At 39.6% G+C, this 15,181-nt stretch overlaps 1 protein-coding gene across 1 annotated transcript in view; it reads left to right on the top strand.

Moving 5' to 3' along the window:
* Positions 1 to 12,849, top strand: part of LOC112972013 (unconventional myosin-X-like) — a 91,484-nt gene extending 78,635 nt beyond the window's left edge. Inside the window, 7 exon segments of the mRNA XM_026078013.1 lie at positions 2,863 to 3,160; positions 4,409 to 4,616; positions 6,057 to 6,193; positions 8,022 to 8,145; positions 9,762 to 10,211; positions 10,904 to 11,095; positions 12,464 to 12,849. Coding sequence (XP_025933798.1) covers positions 2,863 to 3,160; positions 4,409 to 4,616; positions 6,057 to 6,193; positions 8,022 to 8,145; positions 9,762 to 10,211; positions 10,904 to 11,095; positions 12,464 to 12,577 — 1,523 coding nt within the window. The 3' untranslated portion in view covers positions 12,578 to 12,849.
* The last annotated feature ends 2,332 nt before the right edge of the window (positions 12,850 to 15,181 follow it).

Genomic DNA, 15,181 nt, shown 5'->3' with positions numbered 1-15,181 from the left:
ACTAGCTTGCAAGTCGTTCCAGTGCAAATCCTATAACAGGATTACATCATACAGGTGGCGATGGGGTTGTATTCATACAGAAGCTGCTATAAAACCACACTGTAAATAAATCCTTTCTTCAAATATATCAGAAAGAGAGAGCTGGAATGTCTGGCAGGAGTACTGAGGAAAAATAAAATCATAGCAGAAGACAGACAACTTTTTTGTATGTACATTCAACACAGAGACCTTATGAGGGAAACTTCTATTAGGAAACTTTTTTAGAGGGATGCATCAGAGGATCTCTGCCAACTGAAATGTCAGTAGGAGAGATTATGGAGCAAGTCAATAGAATGAGTAATAACAAGCTGCCAGGATCAACTGTTCACCCAGGCAAAGGAAAATTAGGAGGGCAATAGCTGAATATTAACCATAGCAAGCAATCTCTTACTTAAAATTGTCCTGATACCAGAGGAATGGTGTATAGAAAATCAATGCTTCTTCTTACAAAAGGGCTTCAGGAGGGATCTGGAGAATTATGAATCATTAAGTCTGACTTCCAGAATAGGTAGAATCTGTAATGAAGAACAGGGTTAGGTGAAGAGTTGATAAGGGCTTTGCAGAGGGAAGTCATGCCTCAGAAATTTATTAGAGCTCTCTGAAGGAATTGCCAAGGCTTACAGGTAAAGATGATCCTCCTGTTGTAGTTCACTTAGATTTCCAGGAAGTCTTTTAGCAAGCTTTTAAAGGCTTTTAAATAAATGAACTTTCCACAAGATAATAAGGACTCTTTAATCAGTTATTTCCATCTTTGAATGAATAAAAAATAGGAATAAATGGAGTTATCTAGCGGAGGGCCATCATCAGTAGAGTTCAGTAGAGATCTGTGCTAGCACTGATGCTGTTTGACATATTCATAACTGAAGTAGAAAAGGGGGTGAGCAGTGATGTGACAAAGTTTGCTGATGATTCCAGACTGTTTGTCATACTAAAAATGAAAGCTGCTGCTGAAGACCTACGGAAAATCCATTATGGGCTAATAAACCACCCCTGGCTCTTTAGAGTTTAGGACACATTTCAACGGAGGCTGAGAAAGTACATGGGGGAAGTAGCATTATATGCCTTTCCCTTGTGCCGTGTTGACTACAGTTGGAGAATGAGCACCTGGCTTGACCTTTGGTCATATGCAGTATAGCTGTTCTTACATGATACTAATACAGGTGTGAAGAATATCTTGATGGTCTCTGTAAATTAACACTGGTAATATATGTTAGAAGTCATGTCTTGAATTATCTTGTACAATGTATTCAATATTGTAAGATTCCCAAAGTATCTTAAGAACACAAACAAAATGAGCAAGACTAGATGAAACACAATGTAAATATGTGTGGAAATACAGAAGGAAAGAAAGCACCTTTTGACCTACAGAAGAGTCTGTCTTCTCTAAACAGCCTGGCTGAGTGGACATCAGTTGAGAAGGGCAAGTGCCTTCCAGGTATCCAACCCATTGTGGAATCACAAGTAGCATTTTCATTTGTTTTGTACAATTAATGCATAGTCACAGAGGAAGCAATGGCTGTATAGGAAATTCAGAGGGACCTACAACCCCAGAGTGCAAGTGTGTATCAGTAGCCTGCAGCAGTATGGTGATATCATGTACTTACAAGCAATTCAAAAGTAGTCATTTAGGTGCCTAAAGAACTTGACTAGTTTTAGTGTAGGCATTTTAGATCTAAATTATAGATAAAAGCTGCATCTGTGCTACAGAGATTTGCCAAAATTCTGTGTTGGCTCAGTGGTCAAAGCTAATACAGGCACAGCTGTGCTAAAAGGCAACTTTTAGCAGCTCATCTGCAGACACAGGTAAATGGGTGTAAAACTGTCTCCTCACCTGGGCACAACTGTAAGGTAGATGGTCACTAAGGCAGTTATGGCTTTATGTTCCTGACACCAAGGCCTGGTCTGCATCCTTTTGTAGCTGTAGCCCTGCTCTCTTTCGTGGGCTGAGAGCTTAAGATAAGGGTTTCTGAGACTGCCTTGCTCAGAGAGAGGTCATTACTGTTTGGCTTCTTTAAGGAGGTGGTAGTTGTGATTTGCAGTTGTGGAAATCACAATGGCAGAGGGGCATTTCTTGTTGGCTCCCCTAAATGTGTGGCAAAGGCAGGCAGCAGGAAAGCATGAAGGCCAGTGCCTCACTCCTTCAAGAGGCCAATAATAGTTTCTATGATCTCCAGGAGATTCCAGATGGTTTGGTTTTGACCATGTGGGATGAAACAGTACTGGAGTTGCTCTGCTTTGGACTGGTGGGCAGAGGAAGCTGCTAATAATTTGCCATGTTCTGAGCATACTTTCAGAAAGTCATAGGTGGAATTTATTTGGGGGCTGGAGGGGAAAGGAGTCAATATAAAGAAATGATGCCTGACAGATCAGGCAAGAGTTTTATGTGTTCTGTGTAGTATGTTAAAATTTGCCCATTATTTAACTATTCATAAGAGATGAAGAACAACACTAGAATGGCTAAGAATAGATTGGTACTTGGGACCTGTTTGTTTGTTGTTTTTTCCTCTAACTGAAGTAGTCTTCAGTGCTAGTTTCCTTTAAAATCACTATTCTGCTTTTTTGTACAGTATATCCAAAAATGGATTTGCAGTGGTGACAAGCTAAATGTTGGTAAACACTAATTAAAAGTGCATTTTCACATTTAAAGGGCATGTTCATGAGTTCTGAGTAGAAATATAAGTCCAGGAGAGGAGATAAGGCAGATCCTCAAGTTGTTGTTCTTCTGTCACAGAATCTAGTACAGTCATTAGTCCTATTGCTGGGTCAATAGGAAATGGAGGAAATGCTCACCTCTTGTCACTGCTGTTTGTGATCATTCCCCAGTGCAACAAGAGAAGGGTTACAGCAGCTTACAGGATGAAGCAGTGAAGATCTTTAACTCCCTTCAGGAGATTGAGACAGTATCTGACCCCATACCCATTATCCAAGGCATTCTGCAGACCTGCCATGATTTAAAGCCCCTTCGCGATGAAGTGTATTGTCAGCTCATCAAACAAACTAATCACATGCCACATCCCAACAGTACTGGGAATCTGCACCACTGGCAGCTGATGTCATGTATGAGCTGCACTTTTCTGCCCAGTAGAGGGATCCTTCGCTACCTCAAGTTCCACCTTAGAAGGTAAAAGTCCTTTTCATTTGCAGCTTGTTTTCCTTTCTCTACTTATCCCCTACTGCCTGCTGTAGTTATTTGTCTTGCCCTCCTCCTGGGCGAACATCTTCCTTAGGTGTTGCAGCCTCTCACCTTCATGCACAATTCTTGCTACCTGCTGTTCTGTTCTGTTCAAACTCCCCCCTTGCCACCCATCTGTTGTGTCAAAAGGATGTGGAAAGTAAGGCTACCCAAACAGAATACCATAAGATCTTGTTAAAGTGGATTTACAGCCTATCACCTACTGCTTACTAAAGTCCATATGAACATTCTCAATCTGCAGGGAAGGTGATGATTGTATTTCACACTGATTGAAGTATGTGCTACCTTGCAGCTACCATAGGTGAAGCATGTGTACTGTGGAGTATTAGATATACTATAAATCCAATTTACCATGTTTTAATTTGTTTGCTTAACTAAGCGCATATTGCTTATAATTTACATGCCATATTCTGCTTTAACCTCCAGTTTTCATTAACTAAATCATTTATATTTCCTCCTCAATTCATGTTCAGCATCTAATGCAACATTCCAGAACAGTTTGCATTGGGGCTGAGCTTTGTAGCTTCACCCCATGGATAAGTGGTGAGAAAGGCCAATAAAGTCTATTTGATTGCTTCCAAGCTAGGAGAGAATGAGGTGAAATTCATGCAAATACTCCAAATAGCTGAACTTTCAGACATCCTAGGCCTGGTTCTAAGAGATGATGAGTAATACTGTATGTTGCCATTTCATGTTTTTATCACTGGAGCTGCGTATAATGTTATTTTAAATTCCTGGCCTTGGAGGGAAGAGACCATGAAAAGGAACAACTTTCTACCCTCATGATTCTGAAAAATACTGTAAAAGTGGCTCAAGCCCCAGCTAGTTAAAAAACAATCAGGAATAAATGGAAAAAAGATTACATTTGAGTTCTTTTCATCTCCATTCTGTAAATTGGGATAGTCAATCCTGCTATCTTCTGCTGGTATTAAACTCCTGAAAGTTTGATCTGCTTATTTTATACACTATTGAGAAATGCCACCAATGTGACTTTTGAGTGACTAGTAAAAGCAGGTTGTATGGTTTATTTTTAGGAAACAAGTGGGCTCATTCTTCCTGTGATTGCACTTGACATCACTATCTTCCCTGAATACCTACAGTAGTCCAAGCTATATGGTAATCTGCTTGGTTTCTGGTTCACTGTGCAATGACTTTTTTGCTTCTCTTTACAATTAGGGTAAAAGACCTCTTTCCAGGCTCAGAAATAGACAGATATGCGCAATTCATCAGTGATTCCCTGAAAAGAACAAAGACCAGGGAGTTTGTGCCCTCCCAGGAGGAAATACAGGCTCTCCTCACCCGTGAAGAAATGACCACAACAGTGTACTGCCATGGCGGTGGCTCCTGTAAAATCACCATCAATTCTCACACAAGCGCTGGGGAGGTAATGCATTAGTAGCATTAACCAGATGTCAGGACACCTCTGTGTCTAGATACCAGTCCTGTTGAGGGGACTTTTTTCCCATTCAGCTGCAGTTTTTCAGGATTTTATTTCAGTTACTATTTTCTTTGCTGTATCTGCAAAGTCCATAGGGAAAGCTCAGCTTATTGTGCAGGTTCAGAACTATACAAGGCCTAACCCTCAGTTGTAGATTGTCACTCAAAAATTGTGTTGCAAAATCTAAACTTGATTTATTATACGCTTTGGGGTTCTGCCCACTGGAATTTTAATAAAGCTGAAGACTTGCTAAACAAAGCTTTCTTGACAAGTTGAAATTCCAGTTCATAATATAATCCTTTTGGATGGGGTATGTTACCAATAACTTGATCATTAGAAGGTCAGACTCAAGATCCCAGTGTTATAGTAGGTATGCCTTTGCTCTGCAGAGGTCATAATAGTTGTAAAGAGTGGAAATGTTACTAAAGGAACTGAGAATATCATCATGCCACCTAAATCCGTTTATATTCCTGCATCCTGTGCAGATTTCTAATCCATCTCCAAAAGGGTAGTGGAGGTTGAAAGGATTCAGAGAATAGTAGCAAGGATGAGCAAAGAAATGTAATAACTTCCATACAGGGAATGATCTATTAGAGCTGGGATTCTTTAATCTTGAAGGAGAGACAAATGAGGGAAAAATATGATGTAGGTCCGTGAAATCATGAGTGTCCTGAAGAGGTACTGATAGTTTGTTGCCTCGTTCAAAATGAGAATTAGAAGGATTCAGTGAAGCTAGTGGGAAGTGGCAGATACAAAAGAACCAAAAGAGGGTGGTTCTGCTCAAGAAGATAGAATAGCTGTGGAACAGTTGTGCTCCACAGAAGGAGATGTGGAGGTTATGTTGTATATCCTAAAGGATATACAGGGGATATATATATCCTTAGAATATGTTGTATATCCTAAAGGTTTACAGGGGTTCAAGGAGAATCTGGTCAAGTTCATGGAAAAGAAATTCACATGGATTTTCTGACAACAGATAAACCATATCTGGCTTAGAAACTCTCTAAACTGCAAATTATTGGAAGCCGTGAGAGTGTTCAGAGAAGGTGTTGCTACATATTCTTTCCTGGGCATCAGATTTAACCAATGTCAAAGGCGAAACCCTGGGCTTAAATAGACCTGTGGTTTGATGTGGAATGGTTGCTCCTATGGTCTAAGTCAAGCTAAACTGGCTTCCATCACCCCACCCTGCTCTCAACAATATATCCCCATTCTGTTCTTGTCTGCTGGTGCTGGCATTCATCCATTTGCACAGGCAGTGATTCCACTAGCTCACAAACACAAAATATTTGTTTCTCTTCTTTTTTTGGCCAATGAGCTCACTTGTGAAAGTGTGTGTTATAGCCGCTCTGTGATCTCTCTCTCTCTGTCTCTCTGATTTTGCAGGTTGTTGAAAAGCTGATCCGAGGTTTAGCAATGGAGGACAGCCGTAAYATGTTTGCTCTCTTTGAACATAATCAGCAAGTGGACCGTGCTGTTGAGAGTCGGGTTATTGTGGCTGATATCTTGGCCAAGTTTGAGAGGTAAAAAAATTGTTTCATAGAATGCTTCCTCTCATTCCTAGCTGGACATAGCCCTGGGTTATGTGAGGGTACAGTCAAGTAGTTTTTTCCAAAGCAGCTGAAGTGATTCAAGAGTTTGCTTTGGTGAGACCTTCCCTTTGGTAAGGTTCAAGTGCTCTTTCTCACTGTGCTCCATAGCTAAGAACCAGAAATTAATACGTTAATGCTCCTACTCTGCCACAGTGGAAAGAAAAAGATTTAGTTTATGCCACTTCAAACCATTAATTTGTGTTACATACTACTGTAACAGACAAGAACTACTTACACAATCAATTATCTTGTCTTCACATTAGTAAATAACAGCTGAATATTTTGGTTGACTGAAGGGCTGCAAGACTTTAACACACAGCACTTTTAGAATTGTTTCATTTATTTTTGTAGTGACCAGACTCTTACTTGTTCCCGTAAGTCTGTAATACTGGTGCCTTCCAACAAATATCAGGTCTTTTCTTTGCCAGCTCTTGGCAAGCTACTTGTAGAAAAACATGCTCACATCCATTTCAGTGACAGACATGTTCCTTATTAAGCTTCTCAGGACAAAATTAGTAGTATGTTTATCAAAAAGTAATGGTTTACTAATAGAGCTCAGAGAAGGGCCAATTAAGTCACTTTGCTGTCTTGATCATTCTTTCTCTGTGAAAGGGAAATACTGCCTTCCTGGCATGTTTGCCATGGCAGGAGTGGTAGGACAAATGAGTTATTCTGTAATGACTATGCATTTAGAAGTACCAAGAGGTATGTGCAGCTCAGAACAGCTGATAAAATTAGGCACCATCAAACTGAGATGATTTCTTGCATAATAACTTTTGTCATTGTGATGGATGTAGTGGGTTAATATGGGCAACACAGACAAATACTATCTGTAAAGCTCCCTGACCATGATAGTGGAAGAGCATAAAAGCATTAAGGCAGTGATATGGTTGCTGCTTGTCAGATTTTTTGGAATGATACACTTGTAAAATTCAGAAATTGCTTTGATGTGTCTAGACTTTTCTGAGTTGCAAACAGTGGCTGCCTTGCACTGCATAATGAATGTATGCCCTTCTTAAGGACTGTTTCAGGGATGTAAGATTCAATGCCTCTTACTTTGAAGTTATTGGCATCGTCTTGTTGCTCGTTGCACATGAAAATTAAGCTATTTGAATAAATGATTCAGGGAACTCAGCCCAGTGGCCTGTGAGAAAATGTCTTTGTATCAACTACCTCTGATAATGATCTTGTCAATTTACATCACAAGAGCTGTATCAGAAGACAGAGAAATGATCTGAGTGAGAATATAAACACAGCTTGAACTTCCTACTGTGGACTGTGATTTTTGTGGCCAGGCATACAAACACAGCAATAGTTTGTGGAGGAAGCTGTCAGTGCCACTGTCTATTTTATATCTGTTCTGAAGACAAAAATAAGATTGTTCCAAATGCTGGCAAGACTGACACTTTTCACAGTCATAAGATTACATGAAAACAATATCTTGAAAGTGGAGAATACTTTGTGTCCTGCCTTCCAACTCTTGCATTTATCTGGAACCCTTGATCTACAGGTATGATTAAGTTTATCTCATAAGAACTTTGTGTCCTTCTGAACCAAAATTTCATGTGGCTCAGGGGAAAAAAAGAAGTTACCATAAAAGTCTGCTGCACTGAGATTGTCCTGGTAATTCAGGCACTTCAATACATTCTCTCTTTTCAGAAATCCAGGGGTACCTTTACAATTGTGCAGTTGCACTGTAGACATCTTAGTACCAGGATTACTGGTTTCTTCAGCTCTCACTCTCTTTGCTGTTTTACAGACTTGCTGGCTCTGAGGACGAAGAGGAGGAAGGACAATGGCAGCTATATTTTAAACTTTATTGCTTCTTGGATGTTGAGAACGTTCCCAAAGATGGAGTGGAGTTTGCTTTCATGTTTGAGCAGGTAGGCTGGCCATGGGAGAATGATTTGGTTTCCAAGGTGGCATGAAGTACACAAGAGTACACAGAAAAGTAGCTTACCTTTGCATTAGAAGTGAGTGCTGGTTTGAATAGATTTTGTCATCTTGAATTGTTGCCTGGAATCTATCAAGCAGAGATACTAAGAAGTTTTCTAGGGAATAGGAGTATTAGAACAAAAGCAAGAAAAATGAACAAAGGCTTCTAAAAACTGAAAGCCCCAAAATAATGAAGTCCTTTAAAAATTCTTCTTTAATTTAAAAAGATACAGAAATTTGGAATCTGGAAGATTTTGTAAAGTAGCTGTTCACGGAACACAGGTGTAAAGATAACTTGAAAATCTGGATATAAACATATCAGCTTAGAAGAAGAGTACATCCTTAGGATGTTACAGGACTTGACAAAAAAAATCGTCTTTTAGACAATTTCTTCTGATTAATGGGGAAGCGCTGAAGAGTACTATAGAAAAAGGAAAACAGAATGTAGTTAATAATGTTTGTCTACAAAGTAATTTTTTTTTTAAGTCACTATACACTGTAGCAAAATAATGCTGGTTAGACCAGAGATCGCACTGATATGAAATAACCCTGCAAATAGGGATCCAAAACTAAACTGAATGGAGCATCTTTACTCTCAGTTGTGTGATTCTACCCATCTTTGTTACTTCTCATGAACCATTTGATCTTGCCTCAGAAAATTAATTAATATCTGTTGAAAATTAATTACTATCTGTTAAAAGAATCAGTGTCTTGAAGACTGAAATTGGTTGAAAATTAAAATGATGGCTTGTATGTCACCCAGACAACGGTTCCACAAGAAGGCCTTCTTGAAATGAAGATTAAGTAATTTTAACTATACAATGTCTAGGAAACAGTCAAGAACTGGGTCTCACAGGAGTCAATGAAAACTCAGTAGTACCAAACTCCCTGTTGAAAGGGCTTTCAGTCTAGACAGTTTTCACTAGCAGAGAGTGATGGAAGAGAAATAACAGCAGGAGAGTAGATGTTATCCAGATGTTAGTTTCACTTTTTTTTTTAAATGTGTGATGGATGTAGTTTTAAAAAAAAAAAGAAATTTCACAGAAAAAAAAAAGTGAAGGAAAGCAAGAAGATTGAGGGAAACACTAGGTTAAAGAGGAGGAGGTGGGAGGCTCTGGTGTGGAAGAGACTCAGATTAAGAGCCTTAAGTTTATTGCATCTGACTCTATCTGGTATTGAATATAATCTCCACATAGGAGCTGCAGCTGGTACAGCACAAAGGAAATTGCCTCAATTCTCCTTTCTCCCATCTGCTACAGATCTAGCAAGTCATTCTTGTAAGACTGTAAGGACAAGGGCTCCTCAGAAGACTCTTTCCTGCCCAGGCTTGCAGGAAGAGGTGTTCCTAGTCTGCTCATCCATCAATTGCAAAATTTTCATATTATAGTTCATTCTGATTCCTTTTGTCCTCTATAATGTCTGCTCTGACCTATTGAATTATGTCCCCTGCTGGGACTGGCTTTGTACTAGAGCAAATACCAAGAATTTGTATGTGGAGATCCAGGTGTGAATGAAGTGGGTTTTTAATTTCTAATGGATTTGGGGATTTTCTCTTTGCCTGTAGGCTCACGAAAGCCTCATAGATGGTCATTTTCCTGCACCAGAGGACACTCTGCAGCGCCTAGCAGCTCTACGGCTGCAGTACCTTCATGGAGATTATTCTAAAATAAGTTGGACCCTTGATGGCGTCTACCCAGTTAACAGACTAAAATCCAAAATACTTCACTCAACAAAGAGCAGTGGCACTACCAGTCACACTCTGGAGAGGAGACGGACCAGCTTCCTTGAAGGGACATTAAAACGGAGCTTCAAGACAGGCTCTGTAAAGAAGCAGAAGGTAGAAGAGGAGCAGATGATGGAGATGTGGGTAAAGGAAGAGCTTTCAGCTGCTCGGGCAAGCATAGCACAGAAATGGACCAAGCTGCAGGGACTCTCTCAGCATCAGGCCATGGTGAAATACATGTCCATTGTAAAGGAGTGGCCAGGTTATGGGTCAACCCTCTTTGATGTTGAGGTGAGAAATGTATAAACTCATGTAACTACTGTCAAGAAGAACAGACACAGCTATGTGTATTTTATTGCTCAGCAGCAGAAGGGGATTTCAGGAACAGGCTGCATTTTGCCTTTGTAAGCTGAGAGTAAGCATGCAGTACTGCATACCCAATGAGGTGTGGAGCAGACAGTACTGAGCAAGCAACCTCATGTGTCCTGGTGGATGGAGGGACGCAACAAATTCCTTCCCTCATTAGAAAAGCAATAAAACTGGGCGAATTTATGGACTTACAAACGTAGTAGCGTGGTGGCTGATGAAAGGGAAAGTAAAATGATGCTCTATTGTCCTTACTGGCAAAAATTGCAGCCCTATTCTGCAGCAGTAAAACAAATGAGAACTAAGCAAACTAYGTGAAATTTTAAATCTGATGAGAAGTGCTAGGTACTACCGTTATTTATTATTCACCTAGTATTTATCTCTCCTAGCAGAGGAGATGAAATGAGAGTCCTCAATATAAGACTCAAAGGCACGTGACTTCTAAATCTTTGCAGCAGGAGTGTCTACAAGATTCCTTCAGCAGACATCTCTATTTCTATTGGGGTGGACAGCTGAAATGTCCTACAGGAGCCAGAAATGAAGGGCTTTTCCTTAAATCAAAGACGGTTTGATCCTCCACTGCATTAATGCAAAATTTCATGTCTCTGTTTTTGCAGTGCAAGGAGGGTGGATTTCCAAATGATCTTTGGCTTGGAGTAAGCACGGAAAATGTGTCTGTCTACAAACGAGGAGATCCTAAACCTCTAGAAACTTTCCAATATGAACATATTGTTTTCTTCGGAGCACCACAACCTAACACCTTCAAAATTACAGTGGATGAGAGAGAAATGTTCTTTGAAACATCCCAGGTATGCGTTGTATGTGTAGTTTTACTAATACTCCAGTAAAGCTCTAATATCCAAGCGCTACACAGGTTTATATGTGAAAGCTTACTGAACACACTAGACAGCCAAAGAGTAAGATGAAGGGTAATTAAACCTAAAGTGCCATGATACCTGTTCTTGATTACAGGGATAAACAGAAAAAAAAAAATGATGCTGGTTAGAAAGTGGAGGTTGAATGGTCTTCCTGGGCACTTGGAATTTCAAAAAGACCATAGCTTTAATTAGTACACTAAGCATGTTATTACTGTGGAATTAGAAATTTGAGCGCTCATGTGCGGGCTGTTTTTCATTCCCTTCCAGTATATGAATGGAGACTTCGTGAACTCAGGGGTGGGGGGAATAAAAGGTTAGTAGCATTAGATTTGCCTTTCCTTGAGCTACAAGCCTTCTAAGTTACTACAACAGAACACAAACTAGTCAAGCAAAAAGATGCTGCTGTAAGACAATAGTTCCCTCCCAAAAGAATCTCAGTCTTAACTCTGTTGCATTAATTCTCTGTCCTGAATGCATCTCAGTGGTGATTTAGGTCTTTTGGCACACAGTGTGCAAAACAAAGAGCATGTTACAGTAGTCCACAGAGAAGTATAAGTATTTCAAAAACGCATGCAAATGTGATAGAGTTCTGCTGTTTAACTACATACGAGGAAAAAACTGCTCCCTTCTGTTAGTCTGCCACTGGGTAGATTTCATTCAATGTCTTCCCATTCTTGTGTTGGGAAAGAATGGGAACAGTCACTCCCAGTTCATCATTTCCAGGTCACCCAGGATTTTACAGAACTCTGCCATATCCCTCTGTCCCCTCTTTTCCAGACTGAAAAATCACATTATTTTCAACACTTCTTTGTACAGAAGCCATAACAAAGCTGTTACTACCCTTGTTTTCATTCTCTGTGTCTTTCCTAGTTTTTATACATCCTGTTTGAGATGGGGTAAGGGAGGGGATTGGATTTTGTTTTGTTTTGTTTTACAGTAATAGCATTTTTTTTGTCTTCATCTTTGTTCCTGTTTTAAGACATTCTGATCTCTGTTAATCTCTAAGTTGATATTTTCATGGAAATATTTATTGAAATGTCAATAACATTTTCCTAAATGTCCCTATTTCTTAAAACATGCTTTCATTTAAGGATCTTTACAGCCCTGTTCAGTTTGTGTATAGCTGTACTGTAATGACCCAGTTCTTTCTTACTGTCATGTTCACATTTAGTATTACGTTCAAAATTTACTGTGCCATGACTTTGGATGTGGAGAATCTTTTTCTGTAAAATTCCTGGTACACCTCAATGCAAAATAGTTTTTTAGTGTGCTTACCCTGTTGTTGTGTTCTCTGTCCAGGTGGGTGAGATAATAAAGATCATGAAAGCATATATCAACATGATTGTGAAGAAACGCTGCAGCGTCAAATCAGCCACCAGTCTGGACAGTCACGCTAGCATCTGGACTAGGTGATATGAATGAACTGCTATGAGAGAGAGGCAGTTGTTTCATAATTGGAATTTGCAACTTGCCAGCACGAGTGTAGCAAAGATGTTTTTTAAAAACTCCACTTGACTGACTACTGTATTTAAAAACTGAAGTGGCATCTACCGTACCATAGGATTTGCACCTCTGCCCAAAGACATTAAGCAGTAACAACTGTTGTTAAATATTAACTGCCTAAAACTTGTTTTCCCTTGCTTGTTTGATGAACAGTGTACCTTAAAGAAGCAAAGTCAGAAGCATCCTTCTTCTCCTGCTTATCCTCTTCTGCTGCTTTCACAATTATTTGTCATATTGGCAGAAAAATTCACAAGAATCATTTCTGCACCAGAGGTGGCAGACTTAAGCTTCCTTATGAATTTCCAACATGCAAACATCTAGGGTCATGGGATCGCAGTATGGTATGCTAAGAGAATATTTGTTTTTATTTATTTTGCAGGCAACTCTAAAATATAATTCACTGTGGGGGTTTTCTCTTCAGTATATAGTAATGATCTGATCCGGTCTTAAAAGAAAACACCTCTGTATTAGCAAAGCCAAACAGTCAAACTAACAGGTCAAGCCCTATGTGAGAGAATTAAAACACAAACAAACAAACAACTGGGGTGATTCTTTACCTTCCAGGTACTTGACTATAAAAAGTGGCACTTTATGTAAAAGTACTAAATATTCAACATGTAAGAAAATCTTGGGGACTAGCACCACTGAAATGTATCATCAGATGCTGTGCCAGGTACATGCCAAGCAGCACCTGTTGCATAAAAATTAATGACTGCCTTTCCCCTATACAGCCAAGGAGGTGAGACTGATTTAGTTGCATTTCAAGCAGAGCTGTTGTGCACAAACTCCAGACTTTAGATGCAAGCCAGAGGTTTTTACAGTGAGCAGCCTGCATTAAGTTCCTTCTTTCTCTATATGGGATTTTAGGATGTCTGGGATCCCTGAACTTTAGTTTTAAATTAAGTGGTTTCTACTGAGTGAATAGATGCCTAGATAAACTTTTATAGGCAATTATTTCACTTCGTCTGTAAGGACACCAATCCCTTCATCCCCCACCAAATTCTAATTGGAACTGCTCCCATCACTGAATCTCCAAATTCCCTTCCAGTCTCCTCTAGGTCCCTGATCAGCAGCAATCTTGAAAACAATATTGCATTGCCAAAATGACTGCTTTTTGGAGGGTTTTATAGTTATTTGCAATAGGAAGAGGCAATTTTTTTTTTCTTCCCAGTTGAAAGATGACAGTCATCTTCAGTCACTTGACTTCAGAAACTTGGTTTCATTGTTGAAAACAATACTCAGTATCGTTGGTCACATCATAAAGAATTGGTGAGCAAAAAATCTTGTAGCTAGCCAGTCATTTTCTATGACCCCTCTCTAGTCTTAAGATCCCAGAATGCAAAGGCCCATTCAGTTTCTTAATGAATCTGAGGAGCTTTAATGTAGGCCTTGTTGCACATTTGTTTAAAGTCAGATGTTTCCCTTTTTGGAGAAGTTGCAGCTGGGCTAGTAGGCCTTAGCTGCAAAAACAAAAACTAGGAGTCAATATGCAATAGGTTCAGTTCAAATTTATCTTCAGATTGTGCCGTTTCACTAATACTATATCAGAGAACACTGGTTTTTGAGTTGACGATACAGAAAAAAAAGCAGTGTACATAATCTGTGCTTTTCTCTCACTTCCACTATACTGCAGCATGTGCAAACACTCTGTCCACTTGTCACACAATCCAGCCTAAGAGGATATCCACTGTTTGTATCATGTTTTTAATTGGAGTTTTGCCTTAAATAAGGATCTTGCAAACATCCCATTTTTGTCACTTGAAATAAAAAGATGACCAGGTCATAAGTGAGAATGAACAGGAATGCAGAGGCAGCATGCAAAGTAACACTTTGTATCGGTCCATACACTCACTAGATCTTTTATGTATAAGAATAGCCTTGATTATCCCTGCCCTAACTCTGCACTATTTCTGTGTTCTGGCTCTTGGGTTGCTGCAGGCAGCTTGAACCCACTTGGGAAGGTAACTCCCATTACTGTTTGTTGTAATTTTTCTCATTTCTATTACAGAATTCCTTCTGCTGTCTTTTTTAATTTGTAACTGGCTTTACAAGATGAAAGTTTAATAAATTATTGGATTGCACAGGCTGTATTCTCTCTCAGACATTATGTACCTGTGTTAAGATGTTTATTCAGAGATCTAACACTCAGAAGTTGTAAGTAATGTAGGCGTCAACAGCATGAAGAGACAACAGCCCTTCCTGTGTGAATCAAATTTTGCCGTTGTGGCAAATTGTGGAAAAGAGTTTGCAGCAACAACAGAGAATGTCTGTTTCCAGGTTCTGCTACTCACTCTCAGTTTGAGAATGTATCAAATTAAGTTACACCTTTGGTCAGTGGGAAAATACCCCTACACAGTCAGGGGATTGGTTCTGAGAGGATTACTGTGGGAAAGCAGAGCAAGGATTTAACCACTTCCAAAGTCTCACTCTGCAGGATCAGCTCCATCCCTACTAGTCAGCACCTCTAAAGTCAAAAATCAGAAAGAACTTTTTCCAGCTAAAGTAAACTGCTAG

This window comes from Apteryx rowi, unplaced genomic scaffold, assembly GCF_003343035.1.
Source record: "Apteryx rowi isolate R43461 unplaced genomic scaffold, aptRow1 scaffold_47, whole genome shotgun sequence".
In the NCBI taxonomy this organism is placed as follows: Eukaryota; Metazoa; Chordata; class Aves; order Apterygiformes; family Apterygidae; genus Apteryx; species Apteryx rowi.
Note: the sequence above shows the minus strand (reverse complement) of the source record. Positions and strands in the feature narration are given on the sequence as shown.